The sequence below is a fragment of the Heloderma suspectum genome, chromosome 12 (genome assembly GCF_057233095.1).
Source record: "Heloderma suspectum isolate Gila_16-S chromosome 12, 16-S_ref, whole genome shotgun sequence".
Lineage (NCBI taxonomy): Eukaryota > Metazoa > Chordata > Lepidosauria > Squamata > Helodermatidae > Heloderma > Heloderma suspectum.
The window spans coordinates 11907057-11921970 of NC_139469.1; the positions used below are offsets into that span (position 1 = coordinate 11907057).

At 47.9% G+C, this 14914-nt stretch overlaps 1 protein-coding gene across 2 annotated transcripts in view; it reads left to right on the top strand.

Annotated features, from left to right (window-relative positions):
• The window catches only part of ADAP1 (ArfGAP with dual PH domains 1), a 90718-nt gene that overhangs the window by 71154 nt on the left and 4650 nt on the right, over window positions 1–14914 (top strand). Inside the window, exons 8-11 of one of the 2 annotated variants that reach the window (XR_014785527.1) lie at window positions 1212–1274; window positions 6848–6919; window positions 10058–10286; window positions 12498–12830. Coding sequence is in view for 1 of the 2 variants with exons in the window: in XM_084818342.1 (XP_084674468.1) it covers window positions 1212–1274; window positions 6848–6919; window positions 10058–10286; window positions 12498–12526 (393 nt within the window). In the remaining variant the exon portion in view is untranslated. Of the gene's footprint in view, window positions 1–1211; window positions 1275–6847; window positions 6920–10057; window positions 10287–12497; window positions 14102–14914 lie in introns of those variants that run through there. The other variant, XM_084818342.1, reaches the window with a different exon arrangement.

Below are 14914 nucleotides of genomic sequence, written 5' to 3' on the forward strand. Positions count from 1 at the left end.
CGTGGATGGGTTACAGCTCAGTGGGAATGCACATATTTTATATGTGGGATGTCCCAGGTTCAATCCCAGAATTCCCAGTTTAAAAAAGGAACAGATGATGGAGACCTGTGCTTGAAATTTTGGAAAGCCACTTCCAGTCAGTGTAGACCAGGGGTGTTGAACCTCTTCTACCTGGGGGACGAATTCAGAGAAGCTCTCGGGGGCTGCATTCCAGTGGTGGGTGGGGCCAGAGGCAAAGGAGGCAGAGCTAAAATACCAGCAAATACCAGGATATTTTAGCTTAGAGCTGTTCCTGCCAGTAACTAAGCCTTAGGAGAGGCATTTCAGCCTTTTAGAATGGCTAAAAACCATGCAAAAGCTGGGGAACCACCAAACAGTCGGGTTGGTGGCTGGGCAGTTGAGGGGAAGAGGGTGGGACCATCTTTGGAGGGGCAGATTTGGCGCCCTGGCCTGTGGAGGTTCAACATTCCTTCAATAGATAAAACTGAAATAGATGGACCAATGGTCTGACGTGGTATAAAGCACCTTCTAGCATCCCTGATTATGAACTGATGTTGCAGCATTTTACTGCTCGAATGTACACTGCTATTTCAAATGAACGCCGATGCAAAGTTTGAAAAGGGACTTGGCCAGAGCGGGGAGCTGAATGTGAATAGTTTTTTTTGGGGGGGTCATCTCTGAACACATGTCTTTAGTGGGTAAAACCTGTGGGCATTTAGAGCAGAGCCGTGGCCAGCAGGGCCACGCGGGAATTCTGTGGAAGCTGTCAAAATGTTTTTAATCTTTGTCAACAGCCCAGAGAACTTTGGCTATTGGGTGGTATAGAAATGTAAATAATAATAATAATAATAATAATAATAATAATAATAATAGTATTGTGCTGCGTCTGCTCAGTTTCACCTTACTTTTGGTACACAGCTGATCATCTTGGTTTCCCCCCCCAGAAACTCTGGCCAAAATGATCAACAAAAGCTATGAAGGGTGCAATCCTATGCATGTTTAGACAGCAAAAAGTTCTACAACTCCCAGCATTCCCCTGCCAGCATGGGAATGCTGGGAGTTGTAGGACTTTTTGCTGTCTAAACATGCATAGGATTGCGCCCTAAGTGATGGGTACGTTGACACTTAGCTTTTCTGATATGCATTTATCTCCCCACTGTTTCATATCCACACTAACTTTGCATGTTATTTCTCCCCCTGCCTGCCTCTAGCTGGTGCCAAAGCTTTCTAGGAACTACCTGAAGGAAGGTTACATGGAAAAAACCGGGCCAAAGGTGGGACATACTGTGTTTTCTGTTTATGCCAAAGCAAGTATATTATTTATTGTGCTGTTTAGAAACCTTGGGGTGGAAAAAAACCAGTATCATAAATGTTCTAATCTATGTCTCATGTTACGTGTGCTAACCACGGTGCTTTGGACTGTTCTGTGTTCCTTGCCGAGATGCCTTATTTATGTAGCCATGTTTCCTGCATATTGAACTGTTTACTGTGGGCTGTGTTGGACTATGTTGTACACTGGAAATAGACAGCTTAAAAATTCCCATCATGTGTACGTGTTATGGCCGGAAGACCTTGGCGTACAGCTGATCTAAAATGGGAGAGTTGTAACATCCAAAGATAAATGGTTAGGGTACTTCTTCATGATCTGGGAAGCTGAAATGAGTACATGCTGCAGTTCTAGGAATTTAAAACCCCTATTAAAAACAGAGCATTTGTAGACCATTCCTTTGAATTGAGGGTCATCATGACACGTAACCCCAGAATGGCTAAGGTCTTTTACCAGTGGAGGCTGGTGGCGCCAATGTCAGTGGGGCAGTGAATCCGCTCCGGGTTTCAGTCAGAACTCTAAAGGAGCTATCCAAGGTGCTTGGAGAGCTCCTTTAGAGTTCTGACTGAAAGCCGGAGAGGACTCACTGTCCCACTGACATCGGAACCACCAGCCTCTACTGCTTTTCTCACATACTAGACAGCTGAAACCTCGTAATAGTTTACCCCATAATAGCAGGCCAAAGTACCAGCTGTTTGGGACTGACTGACTCAAACAGCCTCAGATGGGGAAGGTCATCAATTGTGTGTTCTTAAATCAGTCTGGAGCAGGGCTGTGCACAGTGGTGTAGGCAAGTCAGGGTTCACAGGGACACCCTCCTGGCAGTTTTTGATTGGCAGGGAAGCTGATATCATCTGCCATCCCCCCCTGCCACCCCCAGGGCGTCCTTATTTCCTCTGAACTTAGCTGTTATCCTTACAGTAGCTTGTGGGGTGGGTGGGAATAAGATTTCCCCAGCAACAGTATGTTCTTGTGAGCTATATATAAGTATATAATACAGAGGGGGAGATGGTTCAACACAGCTGCCAGCAATTTTGGACTTTCCTTGGGGGTGTGGCTGAGACTGTCACGATGAGCGTCCGCACTTCAGAATTTACCACTACACTACTAGCTGTGCATATACCCTTGAGCCACAAAGTTTCAAAAAATCGACACCCCAAATTCCGCACACAGAGAAGCCAAATTCTGCAACCTGTCTACCACTGTGCAAATTAAGCAAAGTTGTATAATTTATCTCACCCTTGAAAAGAAGCCCACAAATGTTACTTGCCTACATATTTTTTAGCAGCCTCTGTTTTCAGGCTTGCGGCGAAAGAAGGGAAGCTCCCCCTTCCTCTGCATTCAGTGACAAAATGCAGGATCTTAGCCTCTTAGTAGGCTAGTGGGGGTGGAAAGACTTCTACCAAACAGGCTGGTGGGAGGAAGGACAGAGCTGAGGGACAGGCTTCTCCTTCCTCCACAGCCAGGATGGAACCAGGACCGGTGCCAAGGGTAGGCATGGTTGGGCACCAGCCGAGGGCCCACACCCCAGCAGTGGCTCACTGACAAGATCCCCCTGGAGTTCCTCCTCTGCCCTATCACAACCTGCTTGCTCACCTGCCTCCTTCTCTGGCCCAGTCCTCGGTGGTGGGGAGGAGGAGGAGCAGGAGATGCCACGGCCTCCGTGCTCCCTGGCTCTCTGCTGGTCAAGCAAGCAAGTGGGGGCAATGATGAGAAAGGGAAGGAGGAGTGAGAGCGGCTGGTGACAATGGTGATGAGAAGGGAGACTCACTGAGGGAGGGGGCACCTTGAGGCTGTCTTACCCAAGGGCCCCTGAAAACCTGGAACTGGCACTGCATGGAAGCCACGCAAAGTGGCGGAAGTGGGATGGAGAGATTTGTCCCTCCTCCGCCAGTCTGTTTGCTCACCTGCATGGAATCCCTAGCCAATGGCCATGCTGGCTGGAGATGATGGGGATTGCAGTCCAACACTTCTGGAGGGCACCAGGTTGGGGAAGGCTGCCCATAGCTTGCTAGGAGCTTGAGCTGGTTGATTTCTTCTCCCCCCACCCCCACTGCCCTCCAGGTTCCTTTCTCTCTCCTCCTCCCCCTTTATTGACATCTCAGCTCATCTGTAAACCCCAGAAGCTTACAGATCCTCGGCAGACTATATTTGTTTTTTAATTATCTTTTAATTTACAAACCGATGTACTTCTGCATAGCTACTTAATTCCCTGGGTAAGTAGAAACTGCTTCTTTGGTTTTGGGTGGCCCTGTTGTGCTTCCAAACTGCGAGGCCCTCAAGCATTCGAGTTCGGATCCCAAGACAGGATGATGAGCCTGTGCTCCGAAAAGGCTGCGCTCCCCACTCCACAGAGGATGAAGCTGTCCATGGCTAGCAGCAGTGATGGTGATAAGGCAGGGGTGGGCAGGGAGTAGATCTCCAGATGTTCCAGACTTTAACTCCCAGCATTCCTGACCCTTTATCATACTGGTAGAGACTTCTGGGAGCTGGAGTCCAAAACATCTGGAGATCTACCTTCTGCCCGCTGCTGCTATATAGTACCTCCAGAACCAGAGACAGAACGCCTCTGAATACCAGTCACTGGGGGACACGACCGGAACATAGGAAGCTTCCTTAGACTGAGCCGGTTCGCATGTAACAAGAAGCCACTGCAGGCGAATTTCAGTGTGGTGCTTCTTGTCGTGGCGCCAGCCATCATTTTGGAAATTCAAGCTGTGGTGGCAGTGTGGCACACCTTGTTGTTACGTGTGGACCCAGCCAGGGTGGGTTGTTGGGGCGGTTAACAAGCCACCCACAACCCTAAAGCAGCCTATGTGTTCTGAGCTCACCCACGGTGGCTTGCTGTAAGTGCGAACCAGGTCGCTGAGTCAGAGCCTTGGTTCGTCTAGCCCAGTATTGTCAACACTGACTGGCAGAGGTGCAGGTAGGAGCGTTTCCAGCTCTACCTGGAGATGCTGGGGATTGAACATGGGTTCTTCTGCACGCAGGGGAGGGGCTCTACCACTGAGCTACGGCCCCTGCCTAAAAAGGTACCTAGGAAGCTGCCTTATACAGACCCTTGGTCCATCTAGGCCAGTATTGTCGACACTGACGGGCAGAAATGGCTCTCCGGGGTTTCAAGCAGGAATTCTTCCAGCCCTACCTGGAGGTGCCAGGGATCAAACCTGCGACCCTCTGCGTGCAAAGCAGGGGCTCTTCCCCTGAGTCACAGCACTCTTTGTTCTGCTCTAAAGGCTTCCTGGAGTGATCTGGTTGGCCACTGTGGAACAGGATGCTGGACTGGACAGGCCTTTGGTCTAATCCGACACAGATCTTCTTTGGTGTCCCCAAACCCAGCTGGCAATCCAGCCCTGGAGACACACAAGCCTCACTCTTCACAATTCCCTGTATCTATCCTAATTGGAAAGGCTTGCTGAGAAATTAATTATTTTCTTGCTGCTGTGAGCCAAGATCATTTTAATCATGCCGTCCATCTCTGTGCTTAACCAATTCATTAGCTGCAAATTAAACAAGTCTAGCATTTGAACCAGGTTTTAATTCAAATTGTCTGGGGCGGGGAGGGGGGAGGCGTTCAAACATTGGTAGCATTGTTGCAAATCATTCAATAAAAGCATCATATCTTAATCTGGGAAGTGGATTTCAAGATGCTTCCCAAGGAAATCTACTGGCTGTGGTTGCCACACAAAGCCCATTTTCTAGGAACGAAGTCCCACAGAACTCTGTGGACTTACTCCCAAGTAAACATGCATAGGATTGGGCCGTGCGTCATTTAGTTTGGGGTGGGGGTGGGGGAAACCCAGCTATCCCTTTGAGATTATTCCCTGTGGGTAGCTACTGGAAATATTTCTTTTAGCTGATTGATTATTTGCATAGGTATTTAAAAGCAGAGCTCGAGGAAGGAAGTTACTAGTCTTGGGGAGGTTCAGAGCTATGCAGGGGAATGAAAACCTTCGCCTTCTGAGATTTACATAGGCACCACCCACATACTTTCAAGTACATCTTCATAAGGGCTAGAAACTTGTTGTCTTTTTAAAATACGAATGTGGATTTGAAAAAATTCTGTGAAGCTGAATTCTGTGCCCAGCACCACATTCTGCATTTTTGTGCATTTCTTCAGAATTTTACCACACACACTGTGCTGACAGTCATTATCTTCACCTTCTCCTTCTCCTCCACCATCATCATCATTGCCCAAGTTTATCCCCCTTTTTCTCCTGCAGAAAGTCCAGGATGTCTGACATAGTTCTCTCCCCACCCAATCTTTTCCTCACAACAACCCTGTGAGGCGGGTTAGATTGTAAGACTTACTAGTGCAAGGTCATCCAGTGAGCGTCATGACTGGGATTTGAACCTAGGGCCACTGCTCTAACAACTCCCCCATACTGGCTGTCTAAACTGCAGTAGGGGTATGTGTGTGTATGTCTCTGTGTCTATTGGGGTATGTACGTGACTGACAAAACAGAGAAAATAAAAATTATTTAGTTGAATAATTTAAGCACAAATTAGAAGCGCCAGCCACAAAAGCCAAAATGTTTCACTAAATAAGTTTTAGTTTACCTATTTTGCCAGGCGCGTATTTACATGACTGTAATTGATGTGTATGAATTTGAGCACACTCCGGGAGAGAGCGGAGGACAGGAAGGCCTGGCGTGCTATGGTCCATGGGGTCACAAAGAGTCGGACACGACTGAACGACTGAACAACAACAACAATTGATGTGTAGTGCTGTTAGTTTTCAGACATTAGCCTCTTCAGTTTCCCCTACCCCACCACGTATGTTCAGTATGTCAGGAAGTCTGGTGTGACTTACAGCAGAGTTGCTTTAGATAGAGAAAGTGTGGCAACACAGCATTTCGTATTAGGGGCAATAAACACAAGCTAGAACCCGTTTAAAAAAAATTCAAATCAATTTACTTTATTAGTGCTTTTATACACATTGTCACAGAAGGCTATTTAACACTGTTTAACTATAAGCACCCCCTAATGCTGGGTGTGTGAGTGTAAGTAAGGGAAGGCATGAGATATGGTTACTTGCTCGCCCTCTAGAGAAACCGTATGGTGCTTGTTGCAGAGGCAGGAGGAAAAAGGAGGAAGAAGGAAGAGGAATGGGAGGGAGCAGGAAATAGGAACTGATCAAGCTACAGGACAATCTCTATTGCCCCCTAGTGTCTGGAAGCATGCAGAGTTGTTCCTTTTATCCAACACAGTAAATATAGCAGGGGGAGCAGGATCACACTTACTAGCCATGCCACTGGCCATGCCCGCAGCAACCATGCATTTGGTAGTAGTGTGAAGGGAGCCTATCTGTGCACTGATGTCTCTGAGTCTGATTGGTCAGGGCTCCCCCCCCCCGACGAGGCTCACATGCTTACAATGTGCCCTTCATACTACCACTGAAATGTGTGGCTGCAGAGGCAGGGTGTGTGGCTAGTGGGCACAATCTGAAGAGGGGCCATGTATAATACTAATCCCCCCCCCCCCGCTGCCATTGTTTAATCCCTCTTTCCCATTCTTTAGCAAACAGAAGGCTTCAAGAAGCGCTGGTTCACCATGGACGACCGAAGGCTAATGTATTTCAAAGATCCCCTGGTAAGGCCCATGTTTGCACCTGGCCTGGCCCGAGAAAGGTTTTCTCTTGGCCTGGAAACATCCAAATTTGTCTGTCGTTAAGGTTGTGCAAAGCCCAGGAATTGGGTTGGTGGTTCCAAAACATTTGACTTTTTCAAATGTTCCACCCTGTAAGTTGGGTGTTGAACTTGAGGTTCCCCAGAGGGCCAGGCCCCTTTCCCTTGACTGCTGTGGTTTCCTGGACTTTGTGCATCTTGAAAGGTTGAAATGCCTCACCTGAGGCATTGCTCCTGGCAGGAAGAAGTTTCATTTAAAATCTGCTGGCATTTGGGGCCCCGTCCCTTTTGCCTCTGGCCTGCCTCCTTCTGCCTTTGGCTCTGCCCACCACTGGAATGCGGCCCCTGAGAGCTTCTTCAAAATGGAATTTGGCCCTCATGCTGAAAGAGGTTTAACTCATCTGCAGGAAGTGGTGTGGGGGGAACCCAGATATTCCACAGGCCAGTGCAGAGATGACAAGAATGGTTAGGCTCCAGTTTCAGATAAGCAGAGAGATGGAGATGACGGGCAAGGGAACGAGTCTGTGAGAACAGATGGGCAGTGGAATAAATTACTGTCAGTTGCAGCATTTCCTTTTGGGGTGATATTTTTCTGTGAATTTGCTTCTGTCAAGGATGTCGGGAATCAGGATGATGCAAAATGGTTGTCTGTTGAGTAAATTGCTCTTATGTTCACTTTGGGAGGGTTTTGAAATGGTTGTTTTGGGGTTGGATCCAAGACCTGCCTTCTGCAAGAGGAAGTGCCTTACCTCCAAAAGGTCCCTCCACCCGATTTTTGGAGTTCTCCTCTCCCCACCGCCCACAACACACCTAACCCCAGCAGGATCTCCTGACTCTGTGTAGCATTTTCAGCAGACTGGAGGAGCTGCCGTGGGAAGGATGGTGGGGGGGTGGGGGGAGCGGAGTTGGATCCAGCATACGAATCTTTCTAGCTGAGAGGGTGGGGCATTATGTCAGCAGATCTGTGATCCTTTGTCATCTCATAGGAGGTCTTCGCCATGTGTTTTTAAGAGAACAATCCTGTGGTCTCTGGGAGAGTGTCCTAGGGACCACAGGATGACTTGGAAAAGCCCTTCGGAGGTCAGAGACAGAGCTCCGACTTGGGAAGGGGAGTCGGAGATCCAGCTCTCCTTCCCTGCCCTGTAGCAGCTGGCACAGCAAGAACCACTCTGGGTGCCCTCCGAGGTTGGAAAAGTGACCTCAGAGGAGGAGGAAAAGGGGCATTCTGCTGGGAGGGGAGGGGACTGGAGAGGCCAGGATACGAGATATCCTGAGCCTCCCCCAGCCTCCTTTTCTCCCCCTCCAAAGTCCCCTTGCTAGACGGACTGAAAAGCCCATCTAGTGAAAATCACCAAAGATGGAGTACAGGGAGACAAAGATCACCTCCACTGCCCCTCCTGCCCTGGTGGCTTCAGCCCAGCAGGGCATGGGAAACTCGGAATGCCCCGTTCAGGGGATTCAGAGCAATGAGGGTGCAGTCGATAGGATCGCGCCCTAAATTAGAGACAATAATAACTTATAAACACCAAAGCTATACTGAAGTTCAAAACAGACAGTGATGTCAGACTTTTGGAATTTTTGGAAAGCAAATGAATGTTCCATTTGAGAGATATCTTCCCTGCACTCCTCACACGCACTTTAATAACTAGCAGTGTTGCAAACATCATAATAAGTTTCCTGTGTGTAATGCTTGGGTGTATTATGGGTCGAGAATTATTTTCCCCAAGGACTTCTTCTCTGGCTCAGAGAAGGAAATTCTGCACATGCACAATCAAAAGTCCAGGCTGATTGGCTGTTTAACAGGGCACACGTGTTCAGTGAGGGGAAAAATATCACTGAGCAGCTAGCTAAGCACATCACACAAAAATCTATGTCTTTTCCCCCCCTTTTATTTATTTTATTTTATTTAAAACATTTGTATCCTGCCCTATATCATTAAGATCTCAGGGCGGCATACAGATACAATCAATTTAAACAGTATAAAACAATAATTTAAATAGCTAAAAACATATTACATCATTAAGCTAATACCAATTTACAAGCTAAAACAATAGAACAGTTAAATGTGTGTGCAAACTCAGGGAATCCAATTAGCCCTCAAAGGCTTTGGTAAAAAGCCATGTTTTGACTTGGCGCCAAAATGAAACCAGAGTCTGCGCCAATTGGGCCTCCAAGGGGAGGGCATTCCACAACCGGGGTGCCACAGCCGAGAAGGGCCTCTCCCATGTTCCACCGTATGTCTTGCACTGGTGGGATGCAGAGGAGGGCCCCTCCAACAGATCTCAGTCCCTGGACAGGCATATATAGGGCGAGGTGCTCCCTCTCTATTTGCTTATAGTCTAAGTCTTGTATGAACGGAGTTGATTCCAAATGGAACTGCATGGACTTTGCCCATCCCTATCTACAGCCCTGCAGTTGAAGGCAACATTCAGATCTGGAGAAAATTTGGCACAACCATACATAGAACCCTAGAGGTGGAGGAAGCCTTGGAAGCATCTATTCCAGCCCTCTGTTTCATGCAGGAAATCCAGAGCTTCAACTTCCCCAGCCTCTGCTTGAGGGCTTTCAGGGAGGGAGAGCCCACCCACCACCCCTCTAGGTGAGGAGTGGGGAATGTCAGGGCCGTGGGCCAAATCCAGCCCCCCTGAGGTCTTGATCTTGCCCTCCCAAGTTTCCCAAATGGCCATGCCCCCTTTCCCCTGATCATTTGACGTCTTTCTAGCTTTTTTGCTGTTTTTTGTTGCCCGCTCTGAAATGCTAAAATGCTTCTCCTAAGGCTGAGTTACTGGCAGTAACAGCTTTAGCTAAAATAGGCTGGTATTTTTAGTCCTGCCCTTCTTGCCTTTGGGTCCTCCCACCACTAGAATGCCCCCCCCCCCGAGCTTCTCCGAAGTTGAATTGGGCCTTCGGATTGAAGGAGGTACCTACCACCCCTCTAGGTAACAGGTTCCATTGTCGAAATCTGTGAACCCGGTGTCTGAGATTTCCTCCTCTATGTGGATGTCACAATCCTTTTCGCAAACCCAGTTGCCTCTGTGTCACACTGAAAAACATCCTGGCAAATTGCCGCAAGAGCGATCCTTTTGATTTGTCGTCTGCGCAGGATGCCTTTGCCAGAGGGGAGGTTTTTATTGGAAGCAAGGAAAACAGCTACAAGGTCTTAGAAGGACTCCCCCCGTCTACCCAGGGTCACCACTGGCAGCATGGAATAACCATCGTGACCCCAGACCGAAAATTCCTTTTTGCCTGCGAGACAGAAAGCGACCAGCTGGAGTGGATTGCAGCTTTTCAGAAAGTGATCAGCAGGCCAATGCTGCCGCAGGAATATGCAGGTGAGACCGGAGATGTGACGTCTCCGGGAATGGGCTGCTGCTAAAGGGAATAGTGGAGGGCTGTAAGTTCCAAATCTCCCCATTTGGAGGATGTGGTGGCAAAGAAGGGGGAGAAATACAGGAAGCTTTATACCCAGGTCAGACTAGGGGTGCACGAAAGTCACTTACCTGTCCTCGAAGCTTTTCGCGGTAGGGGGGAGGCGCTTCGCTGCTCCCCCCGCGAAGTTCAGGCCGGGGGGGAGGCTTCCCGCCTTGCCCGGCCGAAATTCAGGCCGGGGAGAAGGCGCCTCGCCTCGCCCGGCTGCGAACTAAAAAGTTAAAAAAAAAAAAAAACGCCCCCGTGATAGGCTATGTGACGATTAACGTAGCCTATCATGGCTAGATCTGCAAAGTCAGCCGTGATAGGCTACGTAAATTGTCACGTAGCCTATCACGGGTGACTTTAAAAAAAAAAAGTGCGTACGCAAATGGTGGCCCCCATAGGGAACCGCCATTCGCGTTCCTTATTTGGTCACTGTAATCTACATAAATCTTTATGTAGACTACAGCGAAAATAAGGGCAACGCAAATAGCGTTGCCCTTATTTTCGCCGTAGTCTACGTAATCTTTACGTAGACTACAGCGACCAAATACGGAACGGGAATGGCGGCTCCCTATGGGGGCCTCCATTATCCGTACGCGCTTTTTTTTTTTTAAAGTCACCCATGATAGGCTACGTGACGATTAACGTAGCCTATCACGGCTGACTTTGCAAATCTAGCCGTGATAGGCTACGTTAATCGTCACATAGCCTATCACGGGGGCGTTTTTTTTTCTTTTCTTTTATTGGAATGGCGGCGGCGGCAGCCGGTCGAAAGACCGGCTGCCGCTCCCGCCCCGGAGGAAGACCCGCCGAACCGCCGGCCGGACCCGCCACCGGAAGGGACATTCGCCAAAGGTAAGTCCCATCCCAGGGGGAGGTGCAGGGGGCGGGGTGCGGGGGGGGGTGCGGAGAATTTCTCCCCGAAACTTGTTCGGGGGGCCGAACACGTTGGCGCTCGGCCCCCCGAAGTTTCAGGGAGAAATTCTCCGCCAACCCTAGTTCTCCATCTAGTCCAGTACTGTGTATTCTAACTGGCAGCAGCGTTTTTCCTGTCCCCTGCAACCTGATCCTTCTTTCACTGGAGAGGCCAGGGACTGAAGCTGCAACCTTCTGCAGGCAAAGCAGGGGCTCTACCACTGAGCTATAGTCCTTCTCCAAATATTTCTGTAGACGTTGGGTGGGGAGTAGGGGGACTGAAATATATGCAGTACGTACTTAACAAACCTGAACTTTGTGAAATGCACTATGTATAACTTAGTGATGTCTGTCACTGGGAAATCTGGTTCTTTTTTGGCTTGACGGAGTTCTGCGGCCTGTACGACTCACTTGGCATTTGTGAGCCAAGCTGCGGGCTGTTCTCCAGACTCCAAGAACTTTTCGTGCATTGGGGGTGGGGAGGTTCTGCAATTTGCGCAAATTTCTGGGCACAAATTATGGCCAAATTTGCACAAATTGCAGAACCCCCCCCCCTCCCAATAATGTGCAAAATTCCCAGAAAATCTGCGAACTGGCTTGATTCACTGCAGATCAAGTCAGGAACTGAAACAAATTTCAGGGGGCCGAATCTGGAAAACCCATTGAACTCCACTGCCAAATCGATTTCTCCAACATCCATAGTATAACCGAAGGTAAATCACATGGTACAGAGTTCCTGGGACTGTTCCATTTCAACCTACAGGTCAGGCAACTTGCCACTGGGGGCATAAACTTGCATATGGATGGGGGGTGGGGAGCGGACCATGGTTTTTTTTAGCACTGACACTATCTTAGAATAGACATTTACTCCTCTGAGACAATGAAAGGAGAATGCCCCTTCTAAGATAAGATAGCACTTGTCATCTGCAGTTTTCTCTTTCTTTCTTTCTTTCTTTCTTTCTTTCTCTCTCTCTCTCTCTCTCTCTCTCTCTCCCTCCCTCCCTCCCTCCCTCCCTCCCTCCCTCCCTCTCTTCCTTCCTTTCATTTTTAAAATAATTTTAATCTATTATCCCATTGAGCAGGATGCCTTGTTAAGAAATCAAAAGGCTTTTAATGGAAGAATCTAACATATTAATCAATGGAAGGCTGCAGCCATCATTTTAATGTAAATGTTTTATTTATTTTGTCTTGTTTTTCTCCCCCCCGCCCCCCAGTGGAAGCCCATTTCAAGCATAAACCATAGCGGTACCAGGCTGCACAGAACCAAGAAGTGAGAATCTGTTTACAACACACAATGACATTATTTGTTCTTTGCAATGCGAACGATGACAAAATATTCAGCGAATCACATTGGACTATGAGATGGGAGGTGCTAACAACGGCGACTGTGCTGGGGATGATGGTGCTCCTGAGCCAAAGTGGATATTTTAAAAAAATTGCATTTCCTAAGTTGGAGGCAACACAGTTTTTACATCTCGGGCTGTCCGAGGCACTTCCCTTGGGGACGTTGACTTTGCACATGCATCCTTCGTGCCTCGCTATATTAGGTAAGGAATTGTCCCAAAGGCTGAGCTTGCCCTTGCAGGAGGAGATGGGGAAGAGCTCTCACATGATGTTCTTGCCCTTTTCTCCTTATAGTTGGCTCTTGGCTAACCTGTAAGGACAATGCATCCTTGTCCAGAACACTTTCATCATCTCCTTCAGCAAGCAAGATTATATTTTCAGCGGATGGCAGCCCTTAACTTGACACATATCCCCCACCCGTAAAAACCTCCCCCCCGTGAGAAACAATGTTAATTCATTAAGATTTGACTCCACAGTCTGTGATTGTGTCACTAGAAGCAGTATGTCACCGAAAAAGTGTCGTGCATGATGCTGAAATTTGGACAGAACAGAACTGTCATCTTGTTATCATAACCCACGAAGCTGTCACTTAATACCATTGTTTTACTAGCCACCCATGCTCATTTTGGGGCAGGCTATTTGCCTCTTACTGCCTTGTGACACTTCAAGGGTTTAGGTCTGTGCTTGAAAAGATGACCTATGTCAACAGTTTGGGCACTGGGACCTGTTCCAGCAACGTTCAAAAGTAAAATGTATATTCTGAGCCGTACAACCTGGTGTGATTTTGGGGCTAAGATAGGCCTGCATTTATTTATTTATTTATTTTATTAAATTTATTAATTGCCCATCTGGCTGGTCACCCAGCCACTCCGGGCGATGTACAACAAAAAAACAATTTAAAACAATAAAATACTACATTAAAAATATATTTCTAAAAATATCCTAACCCACCCCAAATGCCTGCCTAAACAACCATGTTTTTAATGCGTGGCATAAACTCATTAAAGAGGGGGCATGGCGGAGTTCCCTAGGGAGGGAGTTCCACAGAGTGGGGGCCATCACAGAGAAGGCCCTCTCCCTCGTCCTCACCAGCCTTAGTGGCGCATGACTTAGTAGTGAGCTAAAAACCTGCCCACTCTGCCATCACTGTTTATAGGTTGCAAAGGGAAGTTGGGGATAAAGAGGGGCAAAGTGTGGGGGCAAATGTACCAGTGGTAGTGATTATGCTTGAAGGCAGGTAGTATCGCCATCACTCTGATTATGAGCTTTTCTAGACGAGATTGTTAATCGGCTGTTAATCCACTGTATCTACTTTTGGTTTCATCGCATATTTGATATCCGAGAACCACTTGAAGAGTGTTACATTTCCTGCTTTTCCACTACGTAACCTCTAGGTGGCACTGTGGTATAGCACAAATACACAAATCACGCTTTCTTTCACTTTCATCATTAAATACCACATTGTCCCTGCTCTAAAAAAATTTGCCAAAAGTGCTGGTTAGCCACAGAAACTGGAGGGTAATGAAGTAATCTAAAGAACCCGTAAACAACTGTGAGTAGAGAACAACGAACGCACGATAAATGACTCATGTAGAAAAAGCCCTATCTCATTATGATTCCACATGAGATGGCATGAAGCCAACTCAGAGTGAGGGGAGTACTTCCTGCCTTCACTCTGGATGGTGGTTGGTTATAAAAAGAAATGGCACCGACTAGCACTCGGGACTTCCAGGAACGCAATTGATGCTGCCACCAGGATCACAAGCCAAGTGTTGGCAGCAGTGTAAAAGGTGGGGATGGCAGAGTTTCATGAAGCCTTTCACACATAAGCTGTCTGAGCTCCTGCTCAGCTCATCAGGCAGGTATGGTGGCCCAACAGAAGCTCCGTAAAAGCCACTTTTGCTGCCTCCCTGGGACTGCCAAAATCGGAGGGCTTATCGAGAATTTGATAGGCCAAAATATGTGGCTGGATTTTATTTATTTTTTATTTGGAAGGGCATAGTTTGGGCAGGGCTGGTTTAAAGTCAATTGATCAGAAGCAAAAGGCAGACAGTCCTTGTGAAAATTAAGAGGCAAGCAAACTCCCTCGACATCGCCTCTTTATTAAGGTCACAGGGTTCTTGCTGGCACTTTTGCTGCCTATTTGAAAGATGGGCATTCCATTAAAAACACACACATGCAGGGCCGGCCCAATACATTGTGCTGCCTGAGGTAGAGCAGCAAATGGAACCTCACCCACCTACCCAAGTAAGGTGCATCGTATCCAGCCAAGCTATTTTGGTGCATG